Source organism: Homarus americanus, unplaced genomic scaffold, assembly GCF_018991925.1.
Source record: "Homarus americanus isolate GMGI-L3 unplaced genomic scaffold, GMGI_Hamer_2.0 scaffold53225, whole genome shotgun sequence".
In the NCBI taxonomy this organism is placed as follows: Eukaryota; Metazoa; Arthropoda; class Malacostraca; order Decapoda; family Nephropidae; genus Homarus; species Homarus americanus.
Genome location: NW_024750875.1, coordinates 208170 through 231291, shown reverse-complemented (window position 1 = coordinate 231291; position 23122 = coordinate 208170). Strand labels below are relative to the sequence as shown.

Sequence of the window (23122 nt, the reverse complement as noted above, 5' to 3'; positions counted from 1 at the left end):
TCTTTACAAAGGTAACAAAAGAACCTACAGACAAAGTGCCTGTGAGACAGTCACCAAAGAGGGCTAGGAAGGATGACTCCTCTCCTTCCACCTCTTCTCTATAATTCACTCCTCCCCCCTCCCCCTCTGCCTCCTGTCCTGCATGCTGAACAACACTAAGGTAAGATAAAGTACCGTATTTTTTACATTTTCCACAGAATTTTTTCAGTGTTAAGTGGTTGTATTTGGGGGCCTGGAACGGATTAATCCTATAATGAACGAATGCTATAACGAACAAGGTTCTGGAACCAATTACGTTTGTTATAGCATACCCCACTGTATTACTGTAATGATAAGTAAATAACATAAGGAAGAGGAAGTGGTAGCAGACATGCTGGAACCTTTGAATGACATTCCTGGGACCTTTAAACCCGGTAAAAAGTTTACAGGTGTGATTTACACTGTTACCATATCACTTTAGGGTTGTTTTAATATAAAAAGAAAGAAAAAAGGAAAATCTTTGACCATCTGGGCACGACGTGGTTTAATTAACTGACCATCTACAGATTAATAAACAGTACACATATTATTATACTGTAGTACAGTAATATATAGTTACTAATTAATGAATAACAAATAAGCAATATTGTATCATGAATGACAGTTGTTTGATGAATATTAGTGACGCTTGTAGTAGAATGAGTAAGACAGGCAGCGTGTCAGTGAGACAGTAGGAGGGAGGAGGGGGACAGTGAATATTGTACGGCTCTGCCCTGGTTGTAGCTAATCCATCTCTGCATCACTGAAATTATGATTTAGGTGATGAAAATAGAGTTAGTGGTGATAATGGTGGTGAGGGAGATTGTAGTAAGTGGTGAGGAGGTGATGCATCTATTGGTTTCTTTGGTAACACTGTGCCTGAACCAAGTAACTGCTGTATATAAATTGTATGCAAAGGTTATAAATCAAGTAATCCTGTTTTTTAGACCTGCTAAACATACTTATACAATCCTATGATATAAATAAATACTATAGTGCTACCTCTACTCTCTCGGCAAGGCACACATCGATAATGAGTGTGTATTTATTTGTCCAGCTGTATTCTAAATAAAATACCAAATTGGAACCCATTAAGTTGCTAGTTATATATTAAGCCAAAGTAATTTGAAGATAATTAAAGTAAAGGTTTCCAGCAATATTGATAGTTACATAAATTATAAGGCATCATGACATTAACAGATGAAATTTTCTAACAACAGGTACGACCGTGAGCATATTTACAAGGAGTTCTCGTAGTTGACACAGCACCTGTAATGTGTGGGGCTATATGTCTGTCCATGGTGTAGGGCAGCGCTTCTCAAACTATCTGATGTGGCGGACCGGCATGGTTTTTTTTCAATGTGCCACGGACCAGCGAGCGAAGCGAGCCAATCCCGGGGCCTATAGGCCCCCCCCCCAGGAAAATCTTTGGAGATATGTCCTATTTCAGGGGCATTTTGAGACTATCTGTACTAAACATGAAGACATGATGTCTTATTCATTCTAAGGCCAATCATCATTGACGTAACAAGTCTTCCCAGCGTGCCAGGGACCAGTACCATATTTGTGCCATACAATTAATTGTTTACGATCAGAGAAAATATTATTTGAACATTCGTAGTAATATTATTTTATACAGGAAAAATATAATGAATATAAAAGTGGGTTGGGATGGGGTCCCAAATGACAAACACGCAGATACCTGTATGATGCTCTCTGTTCCACTTCTTGATGGTAACTAACCACTAACCTGTGACCTGACATCACAGACTGCTGATCCACACGTGTGGAATAGCAGGGTTGCCAGCTGTGTGACACCCTTCACGGCTGGCACGCATAGTAAAAAATCGGCCATTTCTTTTAATGGGATGCATACATTTATTTTATCCGAAATTAAATAACTACCATACTTAAAATAAAAAGATTTATGTTTTGGGTGGATATGGCGTAACTGGTGGCCGAGAAACGTGGCAATTCTGGCAACACAAGGTGATGCGCCCTATTGATATCCCCAGGTGTGGTTCCCACAGAGTCAAACGCCACATCATCATGAAGGTGTTGTTATACGTATTTCAGTTCGCTGTTTTGCTGTTCATTATATCGCATTCGTTAGTTGCATAGCAATGACTTTTAACATGAGTGAGTAAATGAAAAATATAGCCATAATAAATATAAAAACTACAATGAAAATGTAAAAAAAAAAAGACCGAGTAAAAAACTAGTGTATGGTGTAAAAAAAAAAAGACCGAGTCAGATGTCCCGGCAGTGTCACGTGGTGTGGAACGTGACTATCATTTCTTTCTTTTCTGAAAACTCTCCGCGTACCGGCAGACGATGGCTCACGGACCGGCACCAGTCCGCGGACCACACTTTGAGTAGCACTGGTGTAGGGGACTTGGTTCAAATTGACGGGAGAGTTACAGCACAGAAGTATCTGGACATTTTGAAGAATTTTTTCTTGCCCTCTCTGCAGGAGAGAAATTTCCCCTCCCCCCTGGACCTATTGTTTTCGTTCATGACCGGTGCCCCATACACACGGCTAGAGTTGTCCAGCAGTGGTTTGCCGACCGTGAGAATTTGCAGCTGCTGGATTGGCCTAGTTGGGGGGCTGACATGAACCCTTTGGAAAATTTATGGCGAATATTGTGAGCACTTGGGAGACTGCGAGGGAAAGAACGTCTGCAGAGTTGTTCTCCCACACCAAGGCAGAATGGGAGGTATTTAAGGCCAAACATGATATCCTCCGCAACCTTGTTAGATCAATGCCCGAAAGACTTAATGCTGTTATCAACAAAGAAGGTGGGTGGACAAGATACTTAAGTGAAGAATTTACGTCAGTGAAAAAAAAGTCTTTTCCATAAGTCCAGTGCCTAATGCCGACAAACCAAGACAAGTTTACTGGCATAGTGTTCCTCTGTCGATGATATCTGATGCCCAAGTCCAACTTCATATCGTCACTTATTAGGACAGCCTTTGTGAAAGCAAAAATCTAGTCACCTCTCAAGAGCTTCGCTTTCACTAGGTCGTCTCTCATACTTCTGAATGAAAATTTTGTTTTAAATTTTATATACTTTATTTTCTCATTAATAATAAGTGACTATTTTATTTTTTTTGTGATAACAATCACTTCTTGTTTCATTCCACGTAATAATACAACTTCCCATATTTTTTATTGCAATATTCCTATCCTCTAAAAATAAGCTTACTATAACAATGGGTATTATAACTAAATATTTGGTCAACATCAACCATTGACTGGCACCTGTTCTCCCATGCTATCCTTACTAAGATGTGCTGCAGGAATGTTAAGATCAAGTGTTTCTCTGGCCTCCAACTTTATATTAAAAATTACCATTTACAGGGCAAAAAATCAAACATTGTAATACTACTGGAAAAAACGTATTGTTGAATTTAATAATCCCTTCAAGTTCCATTACTTTGTAATGTATAAAATATTATATTATGTAACACGCAACTCAAGAACTCCCCCATCTTTCCCCCCTCTCCCTCCCACCCCCGCACACACACACACTGTTACCAGATCGGCAGCTGATTCTACCTCTCTGGTCGTCTGGCTGGGTGTTCAACATGGAAGAGTCCATGACTGTACCTACCTCCCAGACGTCCTTATTTACCTGAACAAAACCTCAACCAGTTGTTGCGCCACAGAAAAAACCAACATCCATCATACGGGACTTAAATGTGCTCCACGCCATACAGACTGCAGAGCCAAAGTCAAGATGCAAGAACATTGTGGAGAAGAATTCTCACTCTCGAGCGGGTTGCCTCAGAGCTCTTGACTCTCACCAACCCTTTACACGCTCTACACTGCTGACCTGCCACCCTCAATCGTCGACAGCGAGTATGTCATGTATGCCGACTATATAACACAGATCGTCACCTGCCCAGGAAGGTCCACGCCAAGGATGGCGCAACTCACTGTTCAGGCAATAGTGGATATCCAGGAGAATTAAAATAATTGGAAAATAAAAACAAACAAACAAGAAATTTGAGGTCATACCAAAGCCAAATTCAAGCCGGCCCCATTGACGATCGACAATGAAGAGATTGAGTACTGTACTATAAACAAGGCAGGTTGCTCAGCCTCATCATCTTTCGGACGGGCATCATTTCCCACGTAAAGGACAGACTAAAGAAAGCCAAAGTCGTCGCCACCGCCGCCAAATTAAAATGTTTTAAACTGATGCCTGAAAAGATACAAGTCCACCTGCACAAGGCGCTGGTGAGGCCTGTGTTGGAGTACCTACACACAACACCCATCACACTCAGGAAGACCAGACTACAACAACTACAGAGCTTCCAAAACAAGTGTCTGAGGTCAGCCAGTGGCCAAGCACCACTCTACCAGGTGACAGTGGAAACCATCCACCTGAGAAATAAAATGGAGGCCCTTAACGTCAGGTTCCATAGCCCAGGGAAGAAGGTTTGGGACAAGCCTACTGTATATTATATGCCTAATTTTCCAAAATTCGACAAATTCCCAAATCTGGTTAATTTCCCAGAAACTTAACACATGACCTGTAAAGCATTACAGTAAATACAGTTGGCATTCATGTTAAACATCTGATAAAGAAACGTTAGTCTTATGTGTAACAATCTTATGGATTTCCTTAAACCAACCTTTCTAATTTCTCCTCTTATTTCCAAAACAACTTCATCACCATTCTCTTGTTCCCATAACAGCTTGGGTTGTACACACTGTAGCAGGAGTGTCAGACAGGCAGTAAGAAGGTGGAGACTGGCTGCCTGGATCGATGGTCTTGGTGACACCAGGAGTGGGCATACAACTCTCATGATGCGACTACAATGTCCAGTCACTGTTAACTGATGCATTCCAAGAAGAATGAATTCATCCCCATCATCTTCCTCATGTATGGTTGTACCCGAGAGTTCCTGATTAAAGAAAAGATATACAGTACTGTAAATATAATTGGACTGAAGTACATATACTTATATTGTAACGAGCTTGAATTGATTTTACGTAAATTTATACCAAAACTGAATTTTCTATTGTTTTTAAATATATTTTATTATCTGACAAAATGGTGAAGCAGAAATTGTTTAGTTATCACCCTAAATGATGAAAAAAGAATAGGCCATGGGAAACCGTAGATCTCGACTGTTAAGCAAATGTTCCGATATAAATTTGAATTTTTTTATCTTCAATTGTTAAATTATCTTAAGAATTGTATGAAAAAGAATAATGATTGATGAACATTTTGAAAAGAGTGGCAAATCCTGGAATATTGTGGCTCAATGTAAACTGATTAAAGTAAGCAAATATTATATGAATACTTTGTATGTTATTGTAAAGCATATGTAATTTTCTAATTAAATACATCTTGTTATCTTTTTAAATGTTAATTTCAAGATAGATCAATAATTGTAGATAATGTTGATATAAATGACTACCTATAAATAATTAAAACTAATTTAAAAATTGTGAGATACTGAGAGGAAAGTTTGGGTAAATTTAGAGTGTATTGGTTGGGTGTACAGGCAGGGGTAGAAATTCACATACGCCCGTCCGCCTGAGGCGACCAAAATATCAGAAGGGTGAGCAGATCTTAGAAATTTACTGGTTTTTAATCGCCCGGCAGGTGACTAGCATGTCAGATTCGCAGTGTCTAGGAGCTACCCAGTAGTTTTGAACAAAAATTTATATTTTTGACAGTCTGCTTTACCATAAGCAAGTGCTTAGTGCCCATTATTTAAAAAGCATTGCAAAAGCAAACGTGTGTTGTAAGAGTGACCCCGAGTACTTGGTCGTTGCGCCCTGCTACTCCCAGGGAGTCAGCGTTCTCAGTGCAACTAATACCTCCATACACTATTGATGGGATGCCTGACTAACACACATTATTTTTAATCATCATGAGTCACCAAAGGGGACTATTTGATATGTGCAAGAATGTTAATCCAACACCAAGCAAAAAAACAAAGAAGAAAAGTTAGACCAGCAGCATCAATATGAACAATCAACAGTACATTAGATTCATATTATGGTGACACTTGGAGGAAGAAGTTTGTTGGTAGTGGTACAGATGGGGCCAGTGTTATGCCAGGTTGCAAAAATGGCTTGGTAACTCCGTTGAGTAGAGATTTAGTGCGGCCAGAGTTGGAAGGTATTCACTGCACTGCAAATAAACTTGTACTGGCTTACAAGGATGCAGTGAAGGTTGTACCACTTGCCAAGAAAGTTGACCTACTGCTGCTAGGAATATACCTATTCTATGAAAAGATTCTCTCAACAGGAGCATGTTGAAGCAGGCTAATGAAATATGTCAGCTACCATTTTTGGTTCCAACACGTGTGGGTGGTACAAGGTGGCTCCCTCATATGCTGCGGGCTTTAGAACATTTACAAGAGTTACAAGGCTAATGTACTTCACATGCAGCAGATGCAGAACCCTAATGACCCTGCATACCACAAGGACTCATCCAGAAGAGCTAAGAACTATCTAATGCTTCTAACCAGTGCTGCTGTAATCAAGTACATCCACCTCCTCCTGGTTATCTTGCGTCGCCTTGAGCGCCTTTCAGAGCAGTTTCAACACAGACAAACCAATGTTTCTGTTATCATGAATGAAATTCAGGCCTCAGTTAACTTACTCAATAAATATTTAACAAGCTCAGGAAGATTTTGGAAGGTGACACTGCCATATTCCAAGGAGAGAAGATGAGTGATAGAAATAGTGCCTTCATGGCTGCAAGACATGATATGCTGACATCTCTGATTACAGGTCTAAAAAAAAGATTTATTGACATGGCCAGTACAGTTCTACAAAATTCATGGATTCTGGATTTCAAGCTGTAGCCTGCAGAATACACAGGGAATGAAGGTTTCGGAGACACCGCTGTGGGAGCGCTGGCTCAGTCTCTTGAGAAAACACTATGGGAGGCAGAAGTGGATCCAACCAAGCTGGAGGATGTATGGACTGTACTCAAATGCTATCTTTACAAAATGAGTAAGTTATCACCTGTTCCAAAACTGTCCTGGCAGCAAATAAATGAATCATACAGAGGAAAATGTGGCTCCATTTAGTTGACCTTCTGCTGATGTTGAACGTGGTTTCAGTCAGGTCAAGCTCATCAAGACAGACTGGCGCAGTCGCCTCACTGATGACCACTTGACAAATCTCCTAGTGGTCCAGTAGCAGTCAGAATGTGCTAGCAACTTCAATCCAAAGCAAGCCATCAACAGATTTTTAACAACTGGGGCCTGCCGTGTTGATGGGTATAACTACACAGATGGCTGCAGCACAAAGGAAGTGCTGGACGATATCGAAGAATTGGACGAGGAGCATATACAGAAACTTATTGACCAAATACAGTGAAGAAGAAAGCCCTCAGTTACCTGCAGTTACATATACAAACAGTACAGTAATGTTTTAAGAGGATCTAAAAAAAATTATAAATTTCAGCTAATGATACAAAGTAAACAAGAAAACAGATTATCCATATTATAATAATATGTTGTGCACGCCAGTGTTTGCAATTTGAATATAATTTAGCTTTTGCTATTTAGTTAAATCAAGGGTCAAAGTAAACAACTTTCTATGTAGGCCTACCCAGTATATGGCAGCTATTGAAGTTTGATTTTTTTTTTTTTAATGTTTCGTAAAATTTTGGAAGGGCTAATAAACTTTGGGAAGGGCTAGTAACTATTCCGTTCTATTAGTCCGGCTGGCTACCTGAAAAAAAGGCGAATTTCTACCCCTGCAGGGCATGGTCAGGTCCAGTCTTGTAAACATGGTGATGTTTGGATTTGTGAGTCATTATAATTGCAACATAATTAGGAAGAATATGTTGGATTATAAACATTAAAAAAATATTTAGAAAATCATAATGTGAAGAAATAGAGTGAAATATTTAACAGGGTAAATTATCATTATTGGGGAGCTTGAAATGTGAACAGCAAACGAACACCAATCTTTTCAGAGCAGATTGGGTGGAAGCTGCCATTAGTATCTAAGATTTCAAGGAGAGTAGACATGCTGTAGGTCTACCTCTGAAAGATTTTAATAAATAAGTGTTAAAATAACCCAAGAGATGGTATGGTAACTGTTATTTTTGTAGTTACTGATCAATGATAGATGCAGTTAATAATATTAGAGATAAGTGAATGATATACTGTAAGTGAAACAGTAAAATTGATATAATCCTGAAAGCTGGGAATGCTGTACAGATTCCGTAGCTACTTCACTCCTGAGCAGTTGCTTCACGTTTATAAGGGATTCGGTCATCCTAACTTGGAGTACTGCACTCATATCTGGGGTGGCTCTTCTTCTGTCCAACTGTTAGATAGGGTGGAATCAAAGGCATTTCGTCTTATTAACTCTCCTCCTTAGGTGATAATCTCTCCCCTTTCTCTTTGCCGCAATGTTGCTTCACTCTCTCTTTTTTACAAGTACTTTAACTGACATTGCTCGATGGATTTGGCATCATGTGTACCGCCGGCAAGGCCTTGGGCTTGTAACACTCGTCTTGCCCGCAGTGCCCACCGTTTCTCTGTGAATGTCAGTTACACTAGAATAACCCATTATAGTGCATCCTTCTTTCCTCACACAACCAAACTGTGGAATGCTCTGCCTTCTTCTGTACTCACACATCTGTCTCACTTCAAAAAGCTGGTTTTCCAGCATCTTTGTGGTGTAGATTAATATAATATTGTTCTTTTCTGTTTTTAATTTATTGATACTCATATTTTTTCGCCCCGTTGTTGGTCAATGACCTGTGCCCAGGTGGGCTATTCCCCGAAAAAATTAAGTCATGAAAGATCAAAGCATTAATTTATTATTTAATATTATTTAGTTGAATTGTTTATTTCTGTGAATTAATTAGATACTTAAATGATTCTTCTGTACAGAGAACATCAGTGAATTAAAGTTAATTATTATTATATAGATTAGGTACTGAAAATATTAATTATTATCAGGGGTTTATGTGAGCAGCAGATTTAATTGTGGAGCTGTTTATGTGGGGAACAGTTTTATACTTGGAGCTGTTTCTGTGCAGAGAAGATTTAACTGTGTAGCAGTTTAATTATGGAGCAGTTTTAATTGTGCAGTTGTCAAAAAGTAAAACTTACCAGTAATGCAGGCAAAGAATGAAGCATTGTAGTAGATGAGAGGCATGGTAGGTAATACAGGGGAAAGGTAGGTGATGCAGGGGAAAGGTAGGTGATGCAGGAGAAAGGTAGGTGATGCAGGGGAAAGGTAGGTGATGCAGGGGAAAGGTAGGTGATGCAGGGGAATGGTAGGTGATGCAGGGGAAAGGTAGTTGACGCAAGTTATGGACAGGAAATGCTACATAAACAGTAAACAGTGCAGCAGAAATGTATACAGTACTACTGCAATTTGGTCACTTATACAAAATAAGGAATAAATTTCAACAAAAATAATTGTTTCCTCTTATGTATAATTCAATTCTGAATATGTAAATAAACACGTAACTTATATCACTAAGGATATTATAGTCCACCCTAGTAGAACCGTTCTCTTCATTACAGACCTAAGAGTAAATATTAAAATACTCTAATGTAACTTAGAAATAAAGAAAATATAATGAATATAATGTGTATGTGTTGCACACAGGGTGGTGCAATGCATCTCGTAAGGCAACATTATGTTAGTGTTAAGGTGCAAGCACTTCTTGCTCCCTCTCGCTTTCAGCTGCTGCCGCTGGCTAGCCCTCGTGGCGAACAGGGAAGCAACTTGCATAAGTCTTCCCCTACCAGTACACAGTCTCCTCACCATCAAGACTCTTGCTGTGCCTCCTCGTGGCAGCACACGGTAACTGGGTGCCTCGTGAGCCCAGCCTAAACCAGCAGGAGATCTCGGAATAGCAGTGGACCCCAGAGGGACGGCGCATATGTCCACTGGCATGTGGACACGTTCTGGCATCCACCAGCCATTGCCCTGCTGCCTTGCGGATTAACCTTGGTAGGTATAAGGCTACGGGAGTAAACCCCGAACAAAAAATCTGCGGCGGAGCCCTGCATCAGGCAGACATGCTTGCAGACCTCCAACAAGACCCCAACGGCAGTATAAACGGAAGAGGTGACCACCATGGAAACCCAACGACTACACCAGAGGACGAAGGCAATACCTGATGGACAGGCTACTTAGGCGAAACCCAACAAACTGGGCTATTGGCAGTCCATTGCAACTTTACCTCTCCCCAGTCGTTGCAACACTTGATTAGGAAAAGGGAGAGCCAAGATGTGTGGTTGCAATCTGCACTCTTGCCTCACCACATAAATCAACTCACGTGCAGCCATCATGTAGCTCATCATACCACTCATCATCATCAAAACCCTATACCCCCAAAAGTCCTATGACGATGGACGAGTGGAGACGGGGACAAGCAGGGATGACTGCCGGAAGTCTCTAGTCACAACTCTGCACATGGGCGGCACAGATAAGATGGTCATTTATGCACTGGGTTCTAGGCAGCAGTGCAATCCGGTCCTGTCTGTGTGACTGAGCAGCCCTTTCAAGGAGCCACTCTGCTCACCCCACACGGGAAGGGGGCAAGAAAAGGTGCCCTAAACATATTCTGCCTAAAAACCCAACCTGACCAGGCAACCACACCCAGTAAGGTCATCCTAATGGTCAAAAACACAATTAAAATCACAGATCCAAACAAACACAAACCATACAACCTCTTTTGGTCGCTGCATGGAATGTCAGGACCCTACTGCATACTGGCACAAATGAGCATCCTGAAAGAAGAACTGCCCTTGTGGCTAGGTATAACATCAACATAGCAGCCATTAGTGAGTCCTGGCTCCCTGATGGGGGCCAACTCACAGAACGTTCATCTAAGAAATCACACCAAAAGGCATAATTGTAAGACTTACTAGGCAATGCAAACCTCACATCCATTGTTTACCTTGGGTGTCCGTGTAATAACTGCCTCGACAGGTGCGGGGCAATCTATGGCACAGAAGCAATTACTTATGAAGTCACTCCCTGAACCTCTACCTAGTACAGTAGCTAAAAGGACATTCGGGATGAAAGCAGCAAGAACTGGATTTTAATGCCTGCTGTGTTAACTGGTGTACAACGGTTACATAGCCGGGAACTAACTAGAATCACAGTACAATTGCCAAATGTAAGTAAAGGAGCAGATGTTGTGTGTCTGACTGAAAGGCTTGTCACTTGGGTCTACCTTAAACACAGTGAGATCAGGTAGTCTCACAGATGTACTCATTCTCAATAGTACTGCGGGACTTATAACTTTAAGAAAGGGATGTTGTTTAGGTAACTTCCTTCTTTACGACAAAGCAGTCATCGCGGAACCAATAGAATTACCATTAGGTAGTGTAACACAAGTGGAATCGACCAAAATCCATGTATTGTAGATAAAGCAGCGTTAATATCGCCACGCATGCAAGAAGTCGATCGTCCTCAAGGCAAATGTGATCTTTTAGAATTACTAGCAGAGTTCAAGGAAATCATAGCATTAGCTGGAGAACCCCAAAGTTTAGGGCCGCATTAACAACGGTGCCCGAGGGGCCCTTGTGCTTGCAAATATTTGTTAAAATAATTATAATAATAATAGTAATAATAATAATAATAATAATAATAATAATAATAATAATAATAATAATAATAATAATAATAGTAGTAATAATAATACAGTAATGTAAAATTTGCAGCATAAATAGTAAATGTTTGCAGTACTGTATTGTATAAGGACACATTATATTATTTATATTAGTAATAGTACTAATAATTATATATGCTGGTATTTCTCAGTTTGCACTATCTTTTATTCTAAATATGAATGCTAGTGCACACACCCCGGAGCAGAAATAGGCCACATCAACAGTCACTCGTTCAGTCTCATTGTATTCACGTTCAATCGCCACATACCTGCATGGGTGTGCTGTGGACGTGAAATTAAATGTGATCACCCGCCTTCAGAGAAGAGTGTGTGTGTCAGAGGTTGGCCGCATGCTTGGTTTAAGTGAGAGTACTGTTCATACCCTGTACGGTATATAATGGTTCCCCTAACCTGTACCATTTACATGTATTCTTACGGGAAAATTATGTTTAATTTACGAGTTTCTGAATTAAGCGGTGGTTTTCAAGAACATAACCCCTGCGTAAAACGAGAGGAGGGTACGAAACCTAACAAATCACAATATCTGATAACCAATTAACATATGAAAGACTAAACAAACAGCATGTAAAACTGCTACATAACTTACCTGTGCCACATTACTAAGAGAGCCACTCTTATCCTGTCCATCTCCCAACTGCCTTCTACTCTTTCCCTTGGTAAGGTGACTTAAGCTCTGCATACAGTCACCTTGTGAGGAGCAGCAGCTGCCTCTGGTTGTATCTGTGTTTGGAGTGGCCAATTCTGAAGATGTTGGTGTTGTTATCTGTGGGTTGGTATTGCTTTTACTAACAGATTTAGTTAATCCTTTGGAATAATGTTTCTACCTCAGTGATCATTAACAATAACAGTAATCTCTGAAATATTGTATACTGTCCCAAAGTTACCAATTTATTTACCCAAATGTGTAAATATTTTCTACAGTCAATAAGATACATATTGCCAAAAATCTGGAGTTCTGCAAACATTCATTACTTTTCATTACACAGCACAGTATATATGATAAACCTTGTATAAAAAGACATATTAGCAACACATTCAAAATATACTATAATACAGTAATACTGATTGTTCTTTTATCTGACTTATATTTACAATGATTTGTCTAGAACAGTAAAAATTCTGGTCCCACATTTACTTGGGAGGATTGGTGTTGATGTTTTTGGGACCAATGAATCAAACCTGCCCACAATGTCTAAAACAATTAATGGTGCAATAAAACAATGAATCATATACTGATATTCATATGGTGGATTTATGATGGTACCGGTTAAGTGAATGACAAACATTGTTACCATATTGGGATAAAGGAAGCAAACAGCTACAGGCTGTTACCATTCTTCTAATATTATCCTAATTGAAACATGTTAGCAGAATGGTTGCTTGTTGATCCTTCATATACTTTAAAACTTTATATTATCAAGACACAATAAAATAGTTGAAATTCTGATACAGGAAAAAATGTTCGTGAAGTACAGTATGTGTGTGTATGGCAAGAATAGTACCCATAACACTACTGTATTAACAAAATTGTCATTCTACAAAAAAAAATTGATTTTCAAATATCCAAGAGAATAATGAATTACACATTGGAGTCAATATAAATGCATATACAGGCAACCCTCGGGTTGCGGAAACTCTGGTTACGGAAATTTGCTCTTACTGATTTTGTAAATTATGACCCATATACAGTGGTCCCTCGGTTAACGAACGCCTCAGTTAACGAATTACCTTCCATAAGAATCTTCATTTCGGTTAACGAACAAATATTGGGTTAACGAAATTCTTATGAAAACGTGTCAACATGTTTTGGCTTGCTCACCAGCTGGAAGATTAGTCCGCCAATACAGTAATTGGTTCAAGGGCTTATATTCGTTTCCATTGAGTAAATATCAAGACGGTTGTGTTATTCAATATTTTTCCAAGTTTTATATTAAAATTATTTGTCATTTTAACACTTATTTAACATAATTGCAGTACAGGGAACTAGTTTTTGGTGCGCCCATCAGCCACTTCACTCACCCACCAAGGCGTCAGTTTGTGTCTGTTCAGTGGAGGAAACATCTTGCTTGTGGGTCTCTTGAACACAGAGTATTTTTATGTTTTTACAGTACAATTATTGGTCATTCTGAAATTTAATTAACATATTGACAATATATAGCACAGTGCAGCGTTGATTTAAAAAAAATAATCTTGAATAAGACCTAGTCAACTTAAAATTTTATTGGTGAAATGACTGCATCAAGCATGGGTCCCCTGTATTTCTTCTACATCCCCACTTCCTTCTCTTCTGCCTTCTCCTCCACCCCCACTTCTAATTCCCATCATCATCATCAACCAGGAGCCTTCTACATACACTCAAAGTAAGTGTACTTTACTGCATTTTGTTTTTACAATCAGTTCTGCTATAACGCGATAGTTGTGTTCTTGTAAAACATCGTGTTATAGAAATTCGCGTAATAGAAATAACAGGGCTTATGGAGAAAATAGGGTTAGGTGCAGATTACTCGAAATCGAAAAAAATTTCGTAGTTAGCCTAACACAAAGGATAGCACAGTCTAAATAAATGTTACATTCATATCTAATAATGAAATCATACAGTAAATGTTACACTTTACCTTGAAAAAATATGAATATAACTTGATGGGGGAGAAGGTTGATGTTGAGGTGTCATGCAGACAGGATTTGACAGTTGTCAAAAAAACAACAAAGCCGCGGGAAATTAAGGTTTGTTTACATCTGGCAGTTCGGCTGCTCTCTCTCTCTCTCTGCTTGTCTATACAGAGTACAACATTTAACCCTTCAATATATATGAGCAGTAAATAAGCGTTGCTTTCATATTCTTATGTTTTCACATGTGCGCACTTACATACGCGCAGTCTCACCTTTTTTTTACCATTAATGGTTAGCTACTTATATTGTTCCATTTAATAACATTAAATAACATTACAGGTACAGTCAACCCTCACTTTACGCGGTTAATTCAACCCACAGGGTACCGCGGAAAGTGAGAAACGCGTAAAGTGAACAACATAACATATGGGATTAATTGAAATAGAGACCGGGCCGACCCCCAAACTCCACTTTTTGACGACACACAACTATGTTGTAGTAAAAATATTATCTTAACTTTATGATGGTATGCACACACAATTAATAATTAAGAGAAATATCAATAATATTAGGTTTTTTAACACTTACATTAGTAGAAAAGATGGCTGGGCACACGGGGATGGGGGGTTGGTTCCGAGGCAAGGGCAGATTATTGGCCCTCACCTGTATCACTTGTATCAATTGTATCACTATCCACCACAGAGGCTTGCAGGGCTTCTTTGTCAAACCCCTCAAAGTCCATATAAGTCCATATCCTCACTATAATTATCACTATCACTGACTTGGGCCGGCTGTGGTGGGTGGCGGGTGAAGAACTCGGTAATGTTTTGATGACTGGGCGACCTTGTGCGCACCATGTTCGCGCAGCTTACACAACATGGCGGATGGCGGGAGGTTTGGATCCAAAAATGGCGCGGCTCGCCAGCCGCTCTCCGCGTAAAGGGGTACACGCTCCGCGGAATGTGAGCATTCCTGTTTCGGCAGGGTACCGCGTAAACGTGGAAACGCGGTTGACTGTACTTCAAACAACCATATTAATTTTTTTACATTAATATTACTACAGCTACAATCGGGGTCTTATTTTCTTGTTTTATATGTAGAACTAATCAGTCACTGGTTTTGAAAGCTTTAACATAAACAATGCCGGCAGCCATCTCGTCTTCTCGTGTGTTTTAATATTCCACGTATTATTAATAAATTGTATTGTTAATTTTGCACACACAAACATTAATTCAATAAAAACAAATTCAGAAACATTAATTAAAATATATGTGAACAGTAAATAAGTGTTGCTTTCATATTCTTATATAAAGTAATGAAAATATGTTTTCACGTGTGCGCACTTACATACGCGATCTCTCTTTTTTCTTTACCATTATCGTTAGCTACTTCTATTGTTCCATTTATTAACATTAAATAACATTACTTAAAACAACCATATTAATTTTACTACAGCTACAACCAAGGTCTTATTTTCTTCAGTTTTATATGTAGAACCAGTCAGTCACTGGTTTTGTAATCAACGAAAACAATGCTGTCATTTCCTCGTGTGTTTTAATACTCTACGTATTATTAATGAATTGTAAAGCTCATTTTGCAAACATAAACATTAATTCAATAAAAAAGACTTTCAGTAATAAACAATAATGAATCTTTTGTACACAAGAGAAATGATGCTGTTTACACAATTATGCACGTCGTCTACACATTGGCAGGCCATTCAAACCCGTCGAAATTCAAGTTTCAGCCGTCAAATTTTTTTTTTTTTTTTTGTGTGTGTTCCAATAAAATACGTTGAATTAAAAACTCGCGAAATTTGAGAAGTTACTATATGACATTTAACCCTTCAATATGTCTTCAAAGAGACCATGATGCAGAGAAAATGGTGCTAGTGCTTCCAAGCATAAGCACAAGTCACTATCTATCCAGGAAAAGGGTGAATTTCCATGGTCCGGCAATTTCCATGGTCTGGCACCGGTCAGGTCCCGAGGCTGCTGGACTAGAGAGGTACAACCTGTACCCAATATTCCATTGAAACAATGGATTCAGTTAACGAAATTTTCGGTTGACAAACGACCTTCTGGAACGAATTGTGTTCGTTAACCGAGGGACCACTGTACTGTGTATGAGAAACTTAAGTCACAATACTGTACAGTAGACTCGCAACTTAAGCTTATTTTTCTTACGTGGTTTCAACTGATCACACAACAGTCGCACCGAAACACCACAGTCAAGTCTTCTCAAGAGTTCCACCTTATCTTGTATTGATATGGACTGGTGCTTATGATTTACACCACTACTGACACTTGTACTTGCCTTTGAAGCCATAGCTGGGGTTAAATATGTGCAAAATAAACTAAGAATCACACAAAATCAAGGAGCTACCACCAGCAACTGCAGAGTAAACAAAGTGAGCGCGGTTAACACGTAACGCCATCTGTGGCAGCCCAGTAAACTAATATGGAGGTCACGGGAATTTCAAGTGCCCTTTCGTAATTTTGTCCAGATTAAAAGAGGTGCCGGACCATCCGTTCCCGGAAAATCGGTGGTGGACCTGTACTTAAATGATGAATCGTTCAGTGTGGACGAGTAATGAGCGAAACTGCTCGAGGTAACCACAGACCATCCGAACCAACGTATTTCATTCCAAGAACAGTAACTATGGTGGACACTCGTAACACACTTAAACTGGTGAGTGTAAATTGAACAGTCATGGCTTAAATGAGATCTCTAACCTTCTAGGCAACTGTTGCACCACATCGCCTTTCTTGAGGGTGGCAGTGTGATACGAAGGGAAAGGTGATCGGTATACCAAAATAGATTAACAGATTACCCCTGGCTAGTACCAAGGAGCACTTCAATAGGGTTTAAGAAGCTCCTTAATAAATTGTTTTATTTTACAAGAGCTTCCTAACTTATAGGTATTAGCTAGAAATATGGAAAAGATACATCATGTCATATACAGTACTAACCTGTTCTTCTCCTGGTGTTAGATGTGGATCTGTGAAATGTTTAACTCGAGTGCTGACCAGTTGAGTCAAGGTCAGTAAGCAATTACATGCTGGGCCTTGTACACGCCACGCATTCTCTCCTTCCTCCTCTATACACCCATAAACAGCCTGTGTGAAAATATTCTGATTAACCTGACAGTTATTCTTTTCATCATTATAAATTATTCATCATTAAAACAAATTCTCAATGTAATGGGAACCCCTGCACTAATTATCACATTACAGTGGTCCCTCGATTAACAAACACAATTGGTTCCACAGAGTAGTTTGTTAACCGAAAATTTGGTTAACTGAATCTATAATTTCAATGGGATATTGAGTACTGGTTCCAACTCACAGAAAAAGTACATACGAAGAACTGTATACCGGTAATAGAATTAACAAAACATTAAATAAAAACTAAATACAGTACTGTACAGTATACAGCCACTCCTCGACTTACGACCACCCGGACATACGACCGCCCCAGTCGTACCAAAATGTTTTCAAATTACGTATTTTCGAGTCCCGACGTTAGTGATTGCGCTGTGTACTGACAAAATTTTTTTTTGTAATTCCCTTTTAAATGGCTGGCAAGCTTAAAAGTGAGAGTTTTGCGGTGCTGAGAAGAAAAAGAGACACCCATTTTAGATTTTCTATGTATGTATTATTTTCACATTTTCGACTGACGACCAATTCGACTTACGACCTGGATTTGGGTCCCTAACCCCATCGTAAGTCGAGGAGTGGCTGTACTGTATAATAATAAATAAAAAGCAATAGAATACTATATTTTAACTTACTTTGAGGTGGGTATGTTGTATTCCCGGCAGCTTTGTTTACATAGCAATCAGCTGATTGTAGAGGCAGTCGATGATAACATGCCATATTCTTTAGAGTGCATTGGTTCTAATGCCTTCTTCATGTTTCATAATAATTTCTGCACTGTATATTTTCAATATGTGAACAAAATTTCAGAATGACCAATAATTTTAATGTAAAAATGCAAAAATATTTCAAGAGACCAACAAACTCGATGTTCACTCCACTGTAAACAAAGTTAAACTGAGAAGAGTTGGTGGGTGATTCGATCAACTGATTGGCACACAAAAGCTGTTCCCTGTACTGTATATATTATTAATATGTTAACTAAATTAGAATGACCAATAATTTTAATATGAAAATGAAAAAATATTCAAGAGCACAACTTTCTTAATATTTACTCACTGGAAACGAATGTAAACATAGAACCAATTACTGTACATTGGCGGACTAGCCAATCAGCTGATGCTCGCAACAAAGCGTGTTTCTCGTAAGGCTGTCGTTAATCAAAGTTTTGTTCGTTAATAGAATTTAAAATCCTTATGGGAGCTAATTCGTGAACCGAAATTTTGTTAATTGGACCGTTCGTTAATAGAGGGACCACTGTAATATGCAAGTCCACCAGTCAGAAAAAGCCAATTATCCGTATCTTCCAAGGGAAATTTAGTAGAGTATTTTGGAAGAAACCTTTGTGTGCATTTTCCTCCTTTAGCCATAGTTTTCTTAAAATAATATATACATAACCAGGAAATGCAATGAATAATTAAAAATAATACAAAAAAATAAGTTGCAACAAAAAATACCGTAAAGTAAAATCTTGATGATATGAGTAGATACATTCCTTGGAGTCAGCTCGTACAGCAAAAAACTCATATAACGGAGGGAATAATACATGGGTTAAATAGGGATGCTTTCCCAAGCACCAAGTATAGCGATGAATGTAAATAAATGCGATTCAGTACAACCTGACAAACTGGGATAGCATATTCAAACACTGAGAGAAGGGAGAGGGGGGGGGGGACGGGGGGGAGGTTGGGTATGGGGTGTGCGGCCTGGCTGAGTGGCTCACAAACACATTTCTGCACATCTATGTCATGAGAGACATCACAGACCATGTCTCTGCTTGTTCCGCCTACTCAGCTGGGTAAACTGAGCAGCACTGTAGCCAAGTTAGACTCCTCACAGCAACCACCAGGCTACTGGGCCAAGCCTGGCAAGTTAATGCTAGGTATTTACATATTTGTATTTTCGGGTAGATACATGTAAATTTCTTCATTTACATGCACACACCATTCTAAATACATAATGTGAAAAAAAGTAAAAGAAATTATTGTCCAAGTCAATTCAATGACTTTTATAAACAAAAAATTTGAACTCCCTCTGACTGATAAATATGCACTTGGTTACCTTCACTACCTGGCTATCAATACCTCACCTAACCTCTTCCCACATCCTCCCAGCAGGGGCAGCATCTTTCCAGCGTTGGTGCTTGTTTGTGGTCAAGCTAACTCGAAAGCATTGACTCCTCGTGTGCTGCTCCTCCAAGCGCTATGGTGTGGAGTGATTGTCTCCCAAGTGAGAGGGTTGATTTGTCACTTTTATTCAGATTTGTCTTAAGACTATCCTCATACCTTTTCAGTTGCCCACCAGCGTTACGTTTACTATTCGTTAGGTGACTGTAAAGTAGTTGCTTTGGCAGTCTACTGTCATCCATGCGGGTAACATGGCCATTCCAACGTAGTTGTTCATGGATAATGGTAGCCTCAATGCTCCTACAGTTGGTGTCAGCGAGAATAATAGCATTTATTCCCTTATCTTCCCAGAGAACTGCCAAATAGCAGGGTGGGAAGGACCACTGCTCGATATACGTGAAAATTTGTAGATAATTTCAGCTCCCTACAGCTGAAGACATGGGTACAGTCTGCCAAAGGCTTGAGATGCAAAACTGATCCGATGCTGAATCTTTTCATCAATGTCCACGGCAATGGACAGGTGGAAGTCGAGATACTGAGATAATGGGAGGGTAGTACAGTTAAGCTGGATGGATGGTGGAGGTGTGGCTGAACCAGGGGCAGGCTGAAAGAGAATCTCAGTCTTACATACATTCTCCTCAAGGCTGAAGAGCATATACGCATCTGTGTAGGTGTTCAGGCTCTTCTGTAGGTTGCGTTCAGTGTAACTGACAAGGATGAGGTTGTCTGCATACTGAAGTTCAGTAATGGAACCTGCCAACACCTTTGTTCCTGCCTGGAGTCATTTTATGTTGAAAAGACCCTTCATCCAGTACTGGCACAAGTGAGGAAGGCAGCCAAGAAAATGGGAAAGAGAGTTTTATCCCCCTTTGAATGGAGAAGAGCTCAGTCTAGGTGCCATTGTACAGGACACTGCAGTTCATACCGTCGTGGAGTTGCCTTACAATGGCAATGAATTTTGGTAGGCAGCCAAAACGGTTGAGGGTCCGCCAGAGGGCTTCCCTGTTGACCGAGTCGAAGGCGTTGGTTAGGTCGATGAAGGCCATGTACAGGTCACAATGCTGTTCTCTGCACTTTTCCTGTATCTGGCGGGCAGCAAAGATCGTGTCAGTGGTGCCAAGTAATGATCTAAAGCCACATTGAGATTCTGGGAGGAAGTCTTCCACCTCAGGAAGAAGTCTGTTTAGGAGGACTCGGGCAATAATATTGCCAGCTACGGACAGCAGCAAGATCTACCGGTAGTTGTCACAGTCTGACCGGTCTCCCTTGTTCTTATAAATATTAAAGAGCTTGGGGGATCTCCTCCTTTTTCCATATATTCTCGAGGAGAGAGTGGAGACGGCTAGTAAACAGAGGTCCTCCTGCTTTGTACACCTCAGCTGAGATTCCATCAGGCCCCGAGGGTTTGTTATTTTTCATCTGTTTGATGGTAGTTGCTACCTCATCCAGGGATGGAGGATAGCTGGGTCAGCTCTGGATGCTGAGGGAGTCAGGACATCCACATTGGTGTTTCGGTTGAGCAGCGAAGGATGCCTTCTTCATCTTTAATTAGGGAATTACCATCGGATGAGTGGAAGGAAGCTGCGCCATAAGTGATTGGACCATAAAATGTTTTAGTGGAATTGAAAATTCACGCATCCTGTGTTGTTCGGCAAGTTTTGGAGTTTCACATGTTTTATTTTCAAACCAGTCATTCTCTGGATTGTGAAGTTTGCACTGAGCCCCCACTTTCTTCTTGTGGAAGGTATCAGCTTCAGTCAGAGACTGAGGGTTGTTCTACCATTCAGTTAAATAAGCATGTTTATCATCGATGAGTACATCGATTTCTGGGCCATTTTCATCAAACCGGTCCTTGTGTATTCTTTCGACATGGCTGAGGGTCTCTCTGCAGGTTTATGTCATGACAGTGTCAAGAATACCCCATTCGGCACTGGGATTTGGGTTGTTTGCTGTCAGGTTGTTTATTAGCCCATGGTCAAGCTGCTCTCTGAAAGCATGTGCTACCGCTGGATCCTCCAAACGCTTAGTGTTAAAACCTCTTCTGGAGACTTGTTGTTTTCGCTGTTTTGGGGTAATGTGAAGTGAGAACTTGGCTCTGACGAGCTGATGACTAGTGTCACAGTGGTCTGAGCCATGCACGGCTCGGGTGATGAGAACATCTCAGCAATCCCCTTCTCTAACAATGATGTAGTCAATGAGATCATGGGTGTTGCCACGAACCCTTGAACTTGTCAGCCTGCCTAAACAAGGTATTGGTGATAGTGAGGTTGTGTGTGTATAATATGGACATGAAGTAGTACCTTAAGCTGTGTATTCTTACATTACTCTATTAATTATGTATAGTAAGGTATTACAGAACATGTATTAATCCTATGTAATATTTCCATTTATTATGCACCATGTTATGTATGTGAATTATCATATTTACATACTATGTATTCAGCTTGTGAATGCTGGCATCTGTACATGCCAGCGCGGAGTGATACAGAGAGTTGAGATCGCTAGTCCTTATGGTGTGGAAGCCCACGTCTATTTGTTTCCTCTGTATATCTCCCGTACGAGAATAAGAACCTATTTTCAAGATAACAAGTGTTTGTGTATACCCTCAGTAGTGTAGAACATTTTGGGGGTATCAAAGACAAACATAGAGTGTGCAGCACACTTGCTGAGGAGGAGTAGGCTATTGGGATTACACTCCCCTAGTCCATTTCTCCCCACGGTTCCTTGCCAAATGTCAGCCAACTCTGGCATTGAAGTCACCAAGGAGCACAACCTTATCTTCTCTAGGGTTAGAGGTTAGCACTCTGTCAAGGTTAGCGTAAAAGGCCTCCTTGATGTCATCCTCTGCATCCAGTGTTGGGGCGTATGCACTGATGAAAAAGGCATGACATGAGTGATTCAGTGGGACTCGGAGCGGCATGAGGCACTCATTGATCCCAACAGATAATTCAGTTAGCCTGTGTAGAATGCATTGGCAGATGGCAAAGCCAACTCCATAAATGCTGTTTCTCTCCACAGCAGGCTTACCCTTCCAGAAGAAGGTATAGCCAGACCAGTTCTGCAAGTCGACCCTCGTCTTGGAGCCGGGATTCACTAATGGCTGCTATGTTGATGTTATACCTAGCCAGCTCTTTTGCAACAAGGGCAATTCTTTTCTCAAGATGTTCATTTGTGCCAGTATGCAGAGGGGTCCTGACATTCCATGCAGCGACAATAAGAGGTTGTATAGTTTGCTTTTGTTTTGATCTGTCATTATGATTGTGTTTTTGACCACATAAGGATGACCTTATTGGCTGTGGTTGCCCAGTCAGGTTAGGTTAGGTAGGTTGGTTCTTTGGGCAGGCTATGTTTAGGGCACCTTTTCTAACCCTCTCTCCCCGTGTGAGGTGAGCAGAGTGGCTTCTCGAAAGGGCTGCTCAGTCACACAGACAGGACCGGATTGCTCTGCTCCCTAGGTCCCAGTTTATAAACGACCATCTTATCTGTGCCACCCATGTGTAGTGGTTGGGTTCCCATGTTGGTCACCTCTTCCGCTTTTACTGCGGTTGGGGTCTTACTG

At 40.2% G+C, this 23122-nt stretch overlaps 1 protein-coding gene across 6 annotated transcripts in view; it reads right to left on the bottom strand.

Annotated features, from left to right (window-relative positions):
• The window catches only part of LOC121854446 (rotatin-like), a 167895-nt gene that overhangs the window by 103094 nt on the left and 41679 nt on the right, over positions 1–23122 (bottom strand). For all 6 annotated transcript variants that reach the window (XM_042349118.1, XM_042349117.1, XM_042349113.1 and 3 more), the window contains 3 exons: positions 17252–17398; positions 12256–12432; positions 4660–4932 (listed from right to left, as the gene is read on the bottom strand). In XM_042349118.1, the coding sequence (XP_042205052.1) occupies positions 4660–4932; positions 12256–12432; positions 17252–17398 (597 nt within the window). The remainder of the gene's footprint in view (positions 1–4659; positions 4933–12255; positions 12433–17251; positions 17399–23122) is intronic.